The sequence below is a fragment of the Schistocerca nitens genome, chromosome 2, assembly GCF_023898315.1.
Source record: "Schistocerca nitens isolate TAMUIC-IGC-003100 chromosome 2, iqSchNite1.1, whole genome shotgun sequence".
Lineage (NCBI taxonomy): Eukaryota > Metazoa > Arthropoda > Insecta > Orthoptera > Acrididae > Schistocerca > Schistocerca nitens.
The window spans coordinates 183058931-183075253 of record NC_064615.1 but is presented as its reverse complement, the minus strand read 5'-3'; the positions used below and the strand labels follow the sequence as shown (position 1 = coordinate 183075253).

At 39.5% G+C, this 16323-nt stretch overlaps 1 protein-coding gene across 2 annotated transcripts in view; it reads right to left on the bottom strand.

The window, feature by feature from the left end:
• The window catches only part of LOC126235865 (spermatogenesis-associated protein 20), a 351026-nt gene that overhangs the window by 268904 nt on the left and 65799 nt on the right, over positions 1 to 16323 (bottom strand). For both annotated transcript variants that reach the window (XM_049944767.1, XM_049944766.1), the window contains exons 8-9: positions 13727 to 13919; positions 2082 to 2250 (exon numbers count right to left, since the gene is read on the bottom strand). In XM_049944767.1, coding sequence (XP_049800724.1) covers positions 2082 to 2250; positions 13727 to 13919 — 362 coding nt within the window. The remainder of the gene's footprint in view (positions 1 to 2081; positions 2251 to 13726; positions 13920 to 16323) is intronic.

The following is a 16323-nucleotide window of genomic DNA, read 5'->3' as shown; positions in this document are numbered from 1 at the left end:
CGCGTATGGCACTAAAATTGTGTTTTATTCAGTAGCTGTCACACGGTCCATAAGTAAAAATTATTAATATACCGTAATATTACACGCAACTGAGGAAGACAGGACTATAAAAGTTGAATGGTGTGTATTTCTTCTAGACTGAGCTGGTGGGGCCAGCAGTCATTTGTGCATGAGGCGTGCTTCCTTGTATGAATGAATTGGTCTGCAACTTAATATGTCATCTTTAAGGAAAGTAGCAAACTATCTTTTCCTACATTGTTGATATTTCAACCTGGAGTTTCGATTATTTAATTTTTAATGTAAAATTTAAATGCAATAGTTATTTTTCAACATAAAATATTATTACTGTATACATATCAAACTCTAAGTGATATACACGATCAGTGGTTGATGAATAAACATGAAAAATAGTTTTTTCCTGAGTACACTTCTTCAAATATGCACCAATCTATTTGTAATTAATTTTAGGTCTCTATAGCTCTTCAACAAATCAATCTCTCATTTGTATTGCTTCTTCAAATGTCTCACAACATGCCAATCTTATTACTTGCCCATCACCATGCAGCCCATTCAAAAATGTATCTAATATCCTCTGTCCAGCTTCAAACAATTCTCCCTCATTGTTGTCACTGAGGTCATACATGTTAGCATTAATTTTCCTAATGCGACCCACAAAATGTTTGATGGATTCTCAGCTTAAAATGTGTTTGCTGTGGAGCTGCTTCCTTCAAAACTTAGCTGTGTTTTTCTTCTTGTACCATTGCACAAGTGATTGTTTAAATTTGTCATAAGTGCAAATGAACATTCTGATTTGCAAAAAAAAAAAAAAAAAAAACACCACAGAATTGTAGGGATCAAAGAAAAGTTCCTAGCTACCACCGAGTACATTGTACTTTCAATGGTTCTATGTGAGGGCTGCTATTTTCTTGACCCACATCACTTCTATCTTCTGCGTAAGTTATGCTTTTAATTCCCAAAGTTTTAATTGTAATTAGTCTGTAACGAAAGGAAACTCCATGTCTTGCTGTGTGTACATTATGACTGAGTAGCCAGCTACTCCACTTATTAAACATTTGTACGCAGAAGTCACTGATGATGGTGACAGTGCAATAGATGGTGTTGATTTAACATGAACAGCTTTTATTGACTGCCTGTGGCCTTGCACGGAGTAAGCTGACGTGTAATGTGTGTACTGAGCACTGCAAGGTATGCACTCATTCACACACCCTACTTTTGCAGGCTCTTACAGGAGCTTTATACTCTGATGCCAAAACCTGCACTGTTACCGATTAACTCTAATGTAGTGGCACACAGACTTTATTTGCATGTATTGAACTGATAGTAGTCTGTGTGAAGTTACATAAATGCTTTATTTGAAATATTAGATAAAAACAGCATCATAATAGTGAAAGACGAGAAGCAACATTTTTTACAGTGCTAGTCAATGCTGATAGTCATTGGCAACCAAAGACAACCGTGCGAGATGTCGCAATGGTTAGCACACTGGACTCACATTTGAGAGGATGACTGTTCAAACCGATGTCCAGCCATCCTGATTTAGGTTTCCCATGATTTTCCTAAATCACTTCAGAGAAATGGTGGGATGATTCCTTTGAAAGGGTAAGGGCGATTTCCTTCGCTATCCTTCCTTCGTGCAACAGGAGCGAAGACCTCACTGTTTGGTCCCCTCCCCAAAAATCAACCAACCAACCAAGCAGAAGACAGGTAGCCTTAACGTTAAATCAAAGAAATGCGATAAATTTCTTTTAATCACAAGAGATCATTCAGGGTGAAATACAGGTTCCAGCATAACTTCCAGACATGGCATAATTGTCGGCCAACTGTATACAATTGAAAGAGACTGCTTTAGAAAAGGCCTTGTCTGCCAGGATTCACACTTATTTTTTCAATGAATAAAACACTCATTTTCATTTGTTACTGAAGTAGTCTCACACCTAAAACATATGTGGTTAATGATTTTCTCAACAGAAAACTAAGTGATTTCAACATGCAAGGTTGGCAAACAACTACAAAATTATCAAATAAATATACAACTCAAACTTTATGATAGTAAAACTTACATTTGAACTACACTGCCATCTTCACCTCTGTAGCAACTTCGTAACAGAGTCTGAGTTTGGGGATTGTACAAGTGTTCCTTTATGAAATTTGCTGCCTTAATAGCTCTCTCAGCATATGATTTATCTTGTAAGGCTTCATAAGCTTTAGAATATCCTGATATCATCAACCCTGCAACCGTACATAGCACTTTATAAGTTTTAACAAATAATATTAACTTTTATTTTATTTCTTTAACTATTTCCTTTCCAGTGGGCCCACAGCTTTCATGATGTCAAAGAACAATTCATCTTATTTTAAGTACAAGTTTGTTGCTGCACTACTTATTTATTTACTCGTAGTGACACAAGTTACATGACAAGCTTGTTTTGGCTTTTTGCCATTATCAAGTTTACCTGGGAAGATGGTATAATACATATAATATCGTTCCTTATATCTATGTTAGTCCATTTCTGCAAATGGCACCTTACGCTTACATCTTAGTTGGTACGATGTGGTCCATATGAAATATTGGAGCATAAATGTCTGTTATCTTTTTGTTGTGATATCATCGTTTTATCTATATGTTTATTTATTATTTGCGTGATCTTGCGAAGCTTTTTGACTACTTCAGCTCCAGTTATGCTATATGTTTTCAATGGAATTTCTGTTTTGCAGAAAGTCGGTGATTATGTTTAATTTTTCTGAGATACCATTTTGTGATCTTCACATAAAATACGTTCTTTTCTTATCTGTTTGTTCATTGAAGATGTCTTTTGGGTATTTTCTGTATGAGTGTCAATTTTTTTTCCTCCAAAATATTCATTGTATGTCCTTTACATACATTGTGTAGAATTCTTCAGGTATTTTCAATATCTTCTGATTTATGTGCTTGGCTTTTTAAATGCATGTTGAATGCAGATTGGTTGCTTTTGCCACTTCATGTGTGTTTTTTTAATCTGATTTCAAAATTCCTGCCTGTCTGTTTGGCTGATATAAAATTTATTGCAATGGTCACGAGAAAGTTTGTAGATTCCTGTTCAAATGGCTCTGAGCACTATGGGACTCAACTGCTGAGGTCATAAGTCCCCTAGAACTTAGAACTACTTAAACCTAACTAACCTAAGGACAACACACACATCCATGCCCGAGGCAGGATTCGAACCTGCGACCGTAGCGGTCGCGCGGTTCCAGACTGTAGCACCAGAACCGCTCGGCCACCAGCGGCCGGCTGTAGATTCCTGTATTTGAAGAACTGGAAATATATATATCTTACCTAAGGTAAGTCTTTCTGCTCCCGGGATTGGAATGACTCCTTACCCTCTCCCTTAAAACCCACAGCCTTTCGTCTTTCCCTCTCCTTCCCTCTTTCCTGATGAAGTAACCTTTGGTTGTGAAAGCTTGAATTTTGTGTGTGTGTTTGTGTTTATTTGTGTGTCTATCAACATACCAACGCTTTTGTTCGTTAAGTTACATCATCTTTGTTTTTAGATATATTTTTCCCACGTGGAATGTTTCCCTCTATATATATATATGCTTGGCTTTTTAAATGCATGTTGAATGCAGATTGGTTGCTTTTGCCACTTCATGTGTGTTTTTTAAATCTGATTTCAAAATTCCTGCCTGTCTGTTTGGCTGATATATATATATATATATATATATATATATATATATATATATATATATTCACGGATGAAAATACAATAGACTATGGAAACTATCGCATCTTCAAGAGCAAGACTGACAAACGAATTGCCAATGGTACGCCACTCCTGGGCATGGCATTTGCGGTGCACAGAAATATATTAGGCTCAATTAGAGAGGTCTCTTCCATAAATAATCGCCTCATGACCATGCGTATCCAGTGCGCCAACAAGAAATACACATTGATAAATGTCCATGCACCCACAAACATAGACAACAAAAAACGCCAACTACAAACTGAAAAATTCTGGACTAAACTTGAAGATGTCATGGCCAAAATTCCCCGGGATGATATCAAAATCTTAATGGGAGATTTCAATGCACAAATTGGCAGAGAGAAACAACACCAAAAAACTGTAGGAAAATATCCAGCACACAGATTCACCAACAGAAACGGACTGAGATTTATTGAACTATGCCAACAAAATAATCTAAAAATAATGTCTACATCTTTGAGAAAAAAACCTAGAAAACAAAAGACCTGGAGGTCCCCCATACAAGAGATCGGCGAATATCAGATTGACCACATTGCCATCGCCTATTTCGTACAAAAAGAGATCCATGATGTCCAAGTCCGCAGAGGGGCGAACATTGACTCAGACCACTACTTAACACGCATTAAAGTGAAATTCACCCCAAAAAAATTCTATCCGAAGAAAACACACATGATGAAATTTGACACACGAACAATCAAAGAAACCAATCTGAAGGAGGAGTGGGAAAAGGAACCAGCTGACTCTTGGGAAAAATTTCGAACAAAAATTACAAAGAAGGCAAAAGAACTGACCCCATTGAAAAAGAACACAAAACACCCCTGGTGGGACTCTGGATGTAAAAAAGCGCTGGAAGAAAGAAAGAAAGCCTTTCTGAAGTATAACAGTAAAAAATCCCCAGAAAATCTAGATCACTTCCACAACACCAGAAGACAAGTGGCAAAAACAATCAGACAAGTCAAGAGGAAGTACCTCAAGGAACAGTGTGAGTCTATTGAAGAAAATTTCCGTAACTATAATGTACGAGACTTCTATAAGACCTTTGCTGGGAGAATCAATGGATACGGCTCACGAAATCTATGTTTCAGAAAACCAGATGGAAAACTAGCGCTCACAAATCGGGAAAATTGTGAGGAGCTGGCAAGATACTTTTCCGGACTCCTCAATTGCCCTGAGCCTTCTTCAAGATTCCCTCAAGAAACTGCTGTCTACACAAATCCAGAATCCCCACCACCTACACTAGAGGAGATCCAAAGACATATTCATAGACTGAAAAACAACAAGGCATCCGGAGAAGATAATATCACTGCAGAACTACTTAAAAATCTTGGACCAAATTCCCTCAAAGAACTCACTCAAATCATCACAGACATTTGGCAGACAGAAAAACTACCAGAAGATTGGAAATGCGCCCTAATTCATCCACTGCATAAAAAGGGAGACATGGCAGATATAAACAACTATCGAGGAATCTCCCTTCTCCAAGTCACTTATAAAATCCTCTCAGCTTGTCTTCCTCAACAAACACAAGAACAACCCGAACACAGTATTGGTGAATACCAAGCTGGCTTTCGCCCTCACCGATCCTGTGCAGAACAAATTTTCAATTTGAAGACAACACTAAAATACAAAGCAGTCAGAAACCGTCCGATCATTTGTTCCTTTGTTGATTTCGCAAAGGCTTATGATTCAAACGATAGGCAATCTCTCTTTATTATCCTTGAGGAGCTAGGACTCGATCCGAAAACCCTAAACCCTATCAAAGAAACGCTCACAAACACAACTTCTAAGATAAAATTCCTGGGTGAAATATCAGAGCCCTTCCTGATCAAAACCGGCGTCAGACAAGGTGACGGCTTGTCTCCACTCCTCTTCAACCTTGTCTTAGACAAAGTCATCCGAGAATGGGAAAAAGAACTGAAGAATCAAAATTACTGGAAGCCTATACAACTAGGAAGATCTAAAGATGGTATTAAAATTTCATGCTTGGCATTTGCAGATGACGTGGCCATTCTAGCAGAAAACGAGACCACAGCAATTAAACAGATAGACATTCTCAAAGAATGCGCCGAAAAAGTCGGGCTACAAATTTCCTTCCAAAAAACCAAATTAATCTGCTCAAAATTTGAAACTCAAAAACTGACTACAAAATATGGACAAATTGAGAGAGTTCCATTCTTTAAATACTTAGGCGAGGTCCTAGAACCCACAGGGGGAGAGAAAACTGCACAAAAAGTTCGACTGCAAAAACTGAAAAGAGCATACTGGAAAACCCACAACATCTACAATAAAAAGTGTCTCTCCATTCACTCAAAAATACGACACTACAATACAGTAATCAAGCCCGAAGCACTATATGCCAGCGAAACACTCACACTCCATAGAAAAGGCGACCTGGAAGGCATCCTGAAAGAGGAACGCAAAATTATCAGAAAGATTCTTGGCCCAAAAAGAACTGAAGATGGATACAGGTTACAGTCTCGGAAAACTACAGAAAAATTATCTAACCTCGCCGCAGACATCCGGAAAAGAAGACTAAAATTTTACGGTCATATCCACAGACTCCCAACACCCAGACTCTCCCACAAAATTTTAATATACATTGAAAATTGAAAACCATACCCTGGATACAAGAAACCAAAACAGATCTAGCAAATGCACAAATAAATTCTTCAGAAGTTATAAACAGAAATGTATACAGGCAAAAAATCAATAGTTGGAAAGTACAACCCGAGAATGAAGTTTGCAAGAGACAGGGGACAAAATGGACAGAGGAAAGAAAGAGAATTCATGGGGAAAGAATGAGAGAAGTTTGGAGAATTAAAAAATTGAATCGGAAAAGCTTTGCGTGATCCGTATGGGTCCAATCGCACATTATATATATATATATATATATACACACACACATATCCATCCACACATATACAGACACAAGCAGACATATTTAAAGACACATATGTCTGCTTGTGTCTGTATATGTGTGGATGGATATGTGTGTGTGTGCGAGTGTATACCCGTCCTTTTTTCCCCCTAAGGTAAGTCTTTCCGCTCCCGGGATTGGAATGACTCCTTACCCTCTCCCTTAAAACCCACATCCTTTCGTCTTTCCCTCTCCTTCCCTCTTTCCTGATGAGGCAACAGTTTGTTGCGAAAGCTTGAATTTTGTGTGTATGTTTGTGTTTGTTTGTGTGTCTATCGACGTGCCAGCGGTTTCGTTTGGTAAGTCACATCATCTTATACAGGTTTATTTGTGATTTTTCCCTTCTTTTTTCATGTTATTTTTTTACATATGCCAGCTGTTTTTCGTTTTGTATGCTGTACGTACACAATCAGATGGTTTAGCTGTGGAAAACTGTATCACATGCTCACAGCAGACATTTTTATTAATACGTTGGAAGAGAAATTCTTCAGTTCAAACTGACCAATTATAACAAAAATTATCTTGACGGAATGATTTACATTCCCTTCTATGTTTGTAAGGGGCATACATGCCTACAGTGGTGTGCCAATTAGGTAAGATAACAATAAATAACACATTGTGCTGAAAGAGCTGCGTGAGATGGTTTGGAGATATTGTCCCTAAAATCTAGGACCTTTGTTCAGAGTCGTCTGGCGGTGCAGAAGAACCTGCTTCAGTGAGGTGCTTGGTGGCAAAGGGGTGGCAAAACGCATGGGGATGGAATGGTAATAAACCCACTTGGTACTCCTGGCACACATTGCACTTCACTGCAATATTTACACCACACTGCATGCACTATTCCAGGTGCTGATATTTGGAGGAACAAACCAAGCATCGGGCACCAGGGTTTGTACACCTACAGTCAATGGAAGTGAGTCGAGGGAATGCAGCTCGAGAAAGCGGAGTGGGAAATGTGGTGGCACTCCTCTTGTTAAATGAACTGTGCCAAAAAACAGACACTGGATAAGAGTTAAGAATCCTGCTGTTCATGCATACCCCAGCAAATTGCAGCAGACAGCGATGCAAACCAAGTGGCATTGCGCAGGCGAGCTGCTGAGAGCATGTTTACGAGGTGTTGCCTCATTGAAGCAGGAAAGGAGACTACCCTGTGATGGTTTGGCAGGTTCAGTATCCAAAAGAGTGGCCATCTAAGCTTTACCTCTGGCAGAAGTGACCAGCGAGGGTGGTGGGAGGACGCGACGCAGTGGTACCTTGGCTAGCAGGCAATTTGCGATCACTGGTTTTGGTCTGTGCAGCCCATCATCTGCAGCTACATGGTGTCAGTGGGTGGCATCAGCTGGTGGCATGTGGGGAACAGCACAGGGGATGGTGTTGGCCTGTGTCTTTTGAGGGGCTGTGTTAGTTGTGCTGCAACTGGGGCCGATGGTAGAGGGGGGCATCTCCACCTCAATGATGCTGTACTTGCTGGCTGGACGGGACTCTATGACTTAGACCGGCTTGAGCCTGTCTATGAAGAGAGCTGTTCCGACCCTGTTCACACAAATGGAGAACATCTGGCCCCCATGTCACAACAGTGCAGGTCTGAATAGTGAGGGCAGAGCAGCAGCTGGTAGGCATCCACCCAAAGTATGATGTGTGCTTGGTGTTAGGTCATGGTGGATGAAGGTAGAGTGCTCATCATGACATTGCGGAGGTTTTGGTCACAACTGGTCCATGAAGCCCTGGAGCTGCTGCATGAAACCTGAGATGTTCTGTCAGCAGGGAGCAGGGTCGCTTCCAAAAAATTGCCAGGAATGGCGAGTGGCTGTCCATATGCCAGCTCAGTGGCAGAAGTTCCCAGGTCAGTTTTGTGTACAATCCGCAGGCCTAGGAGTATCAGGGGTAGGGCAGTGGACCATTTGGAAGAATAACATGTGAGAGCGGCTTTAAGTGTGCAATGGAACCACTCCAACATGCCATTAGCTGCAGGGTGGTAGCTGGTGGTGCGTTGGAAATTGGAGCCACATGTGGCTGTCAGAGATCGGAAGAGGGCCGAGGTAACTGGCACCCACAATCTGTACTGATGTTGCACGGGCTTCCGAAGTGAGACACCCAAGTCGGAACAAAGGCTGCAGCCACAGTTTCAGTTGAAATGTACGGGATGGGGGTGGCCTCCAGCCAGCAAGTAAATCGGTCAATAATAATCAGCAGATACCGATATCTAATGGAGGAAGGTAGTGGGCCAATAATGTCGAGGTGAAAGTGCATGAATCAGTGTCGTGTGAGGAGGAAAGGCAGCCACAGGGAAGTGAACGTGCCATCTGACCTCGGTGCACTGGCACAGAAAACAGAACTGGGCCCCAGTTGCTGCAGTCACAACGGATGACCGACCACACAAAGTGTTGGTTCATGAGAGAGGCCTGCATGTATGAGGCTATGGACACAGTCAAATGCCAGTTTTTGGAAGGAAGGAGGGAATAAGGGGTAGGAGCGATAGTTGGAACTGTCAGATTGTGAAGAGTCCATGAGATCATCACACCAGATCTTACGGTCAGAGCTGGGTATGGATCTTAGCTGCAGGTTGAGGCCAGAGTCAGCATTCTGAAGGGTGTGGGCTACGTAGAGGTCTCTTTAGCAGTGTCCCGGGCATTGCAATCTAAAGGTTGGGCGATGGCGCAGGTGCAGTTAAGGCAATTTGCCACAATGTTATTGATGCCTGGGCCGGCATCACATGCTTGGAGGCAGTCAGCACATGATGGCAGGTGCTTGAGGTGTAGGCAGGTGACATTGGTGGTAAGTGCTGCCATCTCAGAGCTCAGGCACATCAGGTCAGGGGCCTCCATCCTGAGTGGAGGGTCGTTCGCAGCAGGGGGTGTACGAGTGACATTGTGCATGTGGTGGCTTGGGGTGGGGCAGGAGGGGTGGGTGAGTAGCCAGCTGGAACCGCAGGTTGACAGCCAGCATTCTGTACTACAGATGCAGCAGAGGAGTTCAGGGTTTCAAACCATTTATTGGCCAAGATCATTGCATCACCTAACGATAAATGGGTGTGCAAGGACAGGCAGCCTGTATGGGGACAGGAAGGTGCAAAAGCCAGTAGTATAGGTGCAGGCCTCTGGGATGGATGTGTGGCTCGCCGATGTGTGGCTCGCCGATGTGTCGCTCGCCGAGTGCTTGGATGTGATCCAGCAGCAGGGATGGGCACACGTCGTTGCACTGCTTGGATTACAACAAATTATGGGCCCATTGCAGCTCCAAAGGTGTGAAACTGGATATGATGCATTCTTTTAATTTAGTGTAGCTCCTGGATAGGGGTGGACGTGAAGTAACATCCCAGGTCTTGGGAGGTGGTGGTGAGGTCAAGGTGGCCAAAAACCATCCCGAATTTCGTTCCATAGCTCATGATACAGAAACCCTGAAAACTGCTTTGATAGAAGCAAACCACAGGCATGGAGCTCACAGTTTGAAGGGGGACAAGTGAGCAGCCACACGACCACAGAGGGTCTGCAGAGTCAGCTTGTGCTGGGTGCAGATGAGTCAAATGTTTCTGTAGTGCTGACAGCTGCATGTGAAGTTCTGACACCTCTGAAGTGCTTGTAGTTGCTGGAGCAGGAGGGGTAATGGGGGGCTGCTAGCTAGAGAGCATGTAAGGCATACTGCCACAGGGGTGGGAACATTTTTCAGTGACATTGTGACTTAACAGTGCAGGCAGCATGTCACAGTATGTGGGGTGGTACTGGGAGCAATATTGTGAAGAAGAAGGTAGACAGAACAAGCATAGTGTGGACCAGGCAATACAATCTCCACTGTGTGTTGTTTTGGATAGCAGTGTAAAGTATGCAGCACGGTAAACTGTGGTTTGTCTGGGCGCACATGTGTCAGCTGCAGGTATAGCATGGAGGGGCATGGTAGAGCACACAAGGGTCTGGTGGATGTGGAGGGGCTTGGGAGGGCTGCGGAAAGAAGCATTGGTGTGTTCGAACATATGGTGTGTGTGGAGGGGTGCAGGATGGGAGCGGTGATGCATGCAGGAGGATGGGGGTGTGGATGGGTGCGAGTAGGGGTGGAGATGGTGAGTGGCGGGTGGTGGTGTGAGTGGGATCCGGCCGACCTAACAGGAACTGATTTCTTTACCACGTGGGGCTGTACTAATCAGAATAATAAAAAAGAAAAAACAGCATTTTTGGCTGTGACACTATGCACTTTGATTTCACAGCAGTCAGCAGTAAAGGAACAATTTAGGTTCCCTTTTATGCTTCTAAGGGGCATGCAAGCCTATAGCAGTGCACTTATTAAGAACAATAACAATAAATAATGGGGCATGCTGAAAGAATTTCAAGAGCTGGTTTGGAGATATTAGCCCTGAAAGCTAACAACTACAGTGAAAAACAACAAGTTACCACAAATTTGAAATACATGGAAAATCTGATATGATTGATATAATCATAAGTAAAAATTCTTGCCATCCAAATTTGAATAATTACAAGTAGTTCAAATCAATGATTAATACAATTTTATTTTGAAGTTCCCTCCAATAATAATGTGATACAAAATGAAACAAAAATGCTATTAAAAACAGCGCAACAAACTGACTTCAACCTCAAAATGGTGCAAAAATTATGTGAACAGCATATAAAACCAAAAACAGATGGTACATATAAAGAAATAATATTAAAAAGAAAAAAAATTGAAAATAACCTACCCATGTTCAACATCATACATAGGCCAAATATCAGACAAGATGAACAATTTGTTTAAGCAACAAAAAATAATATCTTCACTTTTTCAAATAAAGGTATCTACAAAATTTCTTATAACAACTGCAATAAATTTTATATCAGACGGATAGGCAGGCAGGCAAGAATTTCAGAATCAGATTTAAAGGACACACATCAGACTGCTAAAGTAATCAATCCACATTTTACATGCATGTAAAAAGCCAAGAACACAAAGTAGAAAATATTGAAAATGCCCTAAACATTCTACACAAAGTACCTAGAGGACATACAATGAATATTTTGGAGGAAATGGAAATTCAGACTCGAACAGAAAAGTACCCAGAAGATACCCTCAACAAACAACAGATTTTCAACATGAAAAGCCCTTGAAAATTTTACTGACATAGTAAAAGAAAATGGGTAAATTATTGTGATAAACACAAAACAGTAGAACACTATTCATTTATGGAAAAATCATAAAATACTATCTCTGTAAAATTGAACGTAATCACCGACTTTCCAAAAAATAGAAATTCCATTGTGAACATATACTATCACTGGAGCCAAAGCTGTCAAAAATAACTTAACAAGAACATGCAAACACAAAGTAAACATATAAATAATGTGATCACATCATAACAAAAAGAAAACCAACATTGACACTCCACGATGCCACATGGAAAACATCATGCCAGCTAAGACGTAAGCAGAAGGTGTCACTTGCAGACACAGACTAACGTAGACATGGGAAACAATATTGTACCTATTATACCATCTTCACAGGTATATCTAATAATGATAACAAGCTGAAATGAGCTCATCATGTAATTTGTATCACTATGAGTAAATAAATGAATAAATAAATAAATAAATAGTGCAGCAAAAAGCTTGTACTTAAAATAAAATTTATGTATTTAGCCTGATCTGATTAGAGGTATCAGACCAGGATTTCGCACACACAGGACCTTCTTCACATTATAGTTACCTCTAAGAAATAACAATTTTAATATGACAAATAATAATAAAATGATTTGAATGTATATAGTGGCAATGTAAGTGAATAAAACAGACTATGAACTAATGAAGTTAAAACTTGCAGCACCTCTACTGCTGTTGCTGTTACCACTAACAGGGATCTTAATGGTAATGGTAGTTGTCGTTGTCGTAGTAGTAGTAGTAGTAGTAGTAGCAGTAGCAGTAGCAGCAGCAGTAGTAACAACAACAACAATATAAATAATAATAATAATAATAATAATAATAATAGTGGTAGATATAAAAAGAATTTATTGGTGCACAAAACAGATGTTTTCTGATACAGCGAGTTTTGTATTTGAACCAGCTTATCAGATTGGGAAATGAGGAAATTGTGGTTGTAAAGAAGGGCATACAAGCGTAATGAGTGTGTACAGGGACAATGGTAATCATTGTTGTTGCTTTGGTAGGTATGACATTAATTGTCCACTGAAGCTGGAGATGTTATTCAGTTCTCTAATATAAAGCAGGAGGTTATTAAAGAGTTGGGTTACTGCTGCTGAGAATAACTTCAAGAAAGTGGCTGAACAACGGAGTCAAATGGAAAGGAACAGGCAATGAAATAGGTATTTCACTGCACTGCCAAAAACTTTTAAAAATTGAAAACCGGGGTTAAAATTTCAGTATGGTCACATTACTTAATTTGTTGGCTAGAACTCATTAGTATAATGAGGACATACATGATTCTGTTTCAAAAGCACAAACACTGGGTTTCTTGTTATCTGCAATTAAAGTCAACTGATTAGAACTCTTATGCACTGCCTTACAAATATACTATTTGAAAAGAATTGAGAAGCTATCGGCTTGAAATACCAGTCACTGCAACAGAACACAGTTCAATCAATAGCGTAGCATCACACAACCTGAAATTCACAAAAATTTAAAGGATCAAAGGGATCATGGGGTCTGAGTGTGGATCTTATAGCACACAGTGAAAGTACTACGAAAAGCAAGTAGTATCAGATGATTAAAACAAAAAAGGGAAGATCATTGAAACACAGAAAAAAACATTACATACTTAATCACGAAATTAATAATGCAAAACATCATAAATCACAGTACTCTCATTGTGCATCATCTGCATTTTTCTTCTCTGTGTTATCTGAAATAAAATTCATGATGATGACAAAACTATGCCAAAACATATTTAAGAAAGAACGATGTTTTGCAATAATTAGATATACAACTCCAACAATCTTTTGAGATTAGTCATATAGGAGTGTAAAACACAAATTTATAAAAACAAACTAAACACTGCTACTTGTCAGAATACATTTTTATACTACCACCAAGTTCTAAGTATAATTTAACGCAATAATTACCATTCCAAGCTGTAAGCATCTTGCTGTCCAAATGGGGTCTAGGCCTTTTTTGGCGAGCTTCATACAAAATATTACAAGCTTCTTTGAGAAAGACTCGTGTTTGTTCCAATGTAAGTTTAAAATGTTCAGCTGTCTCTTCCTCACTTCCTTCAACTATTAAAACATTCTGCCCCTTCAGTTCATCATGAGGATCCTACATTTGAAATTGGTGAAAACAAGGAACAGTTAATAAAAACTCTTATAATGTTCACAAAAAAAAATTGATATGATGAGAACATACAACTAAAAGTATAGTGGGTACCAATATCTTGGCTAATTTTCGTAACTAAGAAGTTAAATGTGATGGGATTTCGAAAAGTAAGTTGCACATTATTGTGGCAGGTCAAGTAACTTTTATTGAATGCCGCACTACACACCAAAGAGACATAGATACATGACACAATTTTCCAACATAATCATCAAGTCTCTGTAAACAGCGGTTGGAATGTTTTAACAATCATTAAATTCCTGGATGGTAAAAATTCATTCCTTGGTCAACTGAGAACCTCTGTACGAGTACCCTCGTCACAGGACAATCTCCTTCCCTTCTGGTGTTCTTGCAGCTTGCTGAAAAGATATAAATCACATGGTGCGAGATCTGGACTTCCAAATCAGTATTGCCCACATATGTGTGGCCTTGGTCAAATTGACAGATCCATTTCACTATGGCTGGATATGACAATGCACTTGGTCCATACACAGCCAACATATCACAGAGACACTGTGAGCAATTTACACACTTAAGAATCATATTGTCCTGTGTACAACTTTGGAGTACACTTCCAGTTTCTGTGTCATTTCAGTCGCACACTGTGATGCACCTGTTACCCACACCAAAACAGATCTGTGTCTGTACTCTCTTCTAACATTGCACCATTCTTGCTGTGTAAAGGTCTTAGCATTGTATGATATGTAACTTACTTTCTAACATTCTTTTGTATACTCCTTAAAAAGAAAGAAGGAAATGAAAATGGAAAAAAAAGAAATGCACCACAAAAGAATTATCTGAATGGGGCAGAAATCAGTAGATCTTATGCAAGCATACAGACAAACAAGTGATTGCAACTTCAGAAAAATTGAACGATTTATTCAGGAGAAAGAGCTTCACAAATTGAGAAAGTCAATAATGAGTTTGTCCACCTTTACAGAAGAGGAAATCTTTTAAAATTTATCTGATTATATCCTTTGAGAAATGCAGTATGGGCCACCTTCTTTCATAAAGCTGCCACATTTGATAACGTAAGTCATGTACTCTGTCCACCTGGCTATGAGTCATGGTGTGGCTATTAGAGGGCTTTTATTCAAGGTAAGACCAACAAACATAAGCAGTCTCTGCCATTTACTATAATGGAAGTTGTAAAACCTATATATGGGAGTCTTAAGTAACAGAAAATTATTAGATAATTGGTATTCAAAATCCTAATGAGAGTTTTAACAATTATACATGGGGACAGGTACCAAAAACAGTTCTGGTAGAACTAAATACTTCCGAAATAGTTGTGCTGGATGCTCTGCTAGGTTTTAATAATGGAACAGTGCCAATGTTTAAGGTTATATAATTGATGAGAGTGTCTGGTGGACTAAATACAGTAGTGCTCAAAAATATTTTGACAAATATATTAATTGGATTAATTAAAAACAAATATGAATCATGACATTCAGTAATTTATTTCACTGATGGATATTCAATGTTCTACAGAATAGTGACCATCTAGCCCTTGTTTGCTCCAATGGTGGAGCAAAAGTATTTTGACATTGTTGGGAAAAAAAAATTCTTAACACATAATTATAGTCAACCATAGTAAGAAAATCAATATTTAGTGGGATATCCCTTGGCTTTAATGACAGCCTCACACCATGCTGGCACTGAGTCGACCAACTTTTGGAATTTGGAACTGATCAATCGAAATTTTATCCCACCCAGTTTTAAGAGCTTCAAAAAAAGGGTCTTTGTTCAAATATTTTTTTATTCTTATTCTGTGACCCAACTCCTCCCACAGATGTTCTATAGGATTCAAATCCGGACTTTGACTTGACCACTCCAAAACCTTGAAATTTTGCATTTAAAAAAAAAAAAAAAAAAAAAAAAATCGCTAATGTACTTGGACTTGTGCTTGGTAACGTTATCTTGTTGAAAATAGCATTCAGCTGGCCTGTGGTGTTTAGCATATGGCAGTGTTTGAGTCTTCAATACTTTTTCATAAATGATCTGATCCATATTACCTTCAATTTGAACTAACTGTCCAACTACAGAGTGTGAAAAACATCCCCAAACCATCACACTGCCATCTCCATATTTGACCTTGGGAATTTGGAACCAAAAGTCAATCTTTTATTTACAGGGTGTTGAAAATACTTGATACAATCAGATTACATTAAATTAAATTTGTTATCATGACTCCACAGAATTTTAGACCAGTCTGAACTTGACTATGATCTGTGCCATTTTGTAAATCCAAGTAGGGCCTTCCTGGCTTTTTGATTGGTCCATGTACTCCAAAGAGTTTCAAGTGACATTTGACAGAGGAAACATGAATGTAATCATTATATTTTCCTTT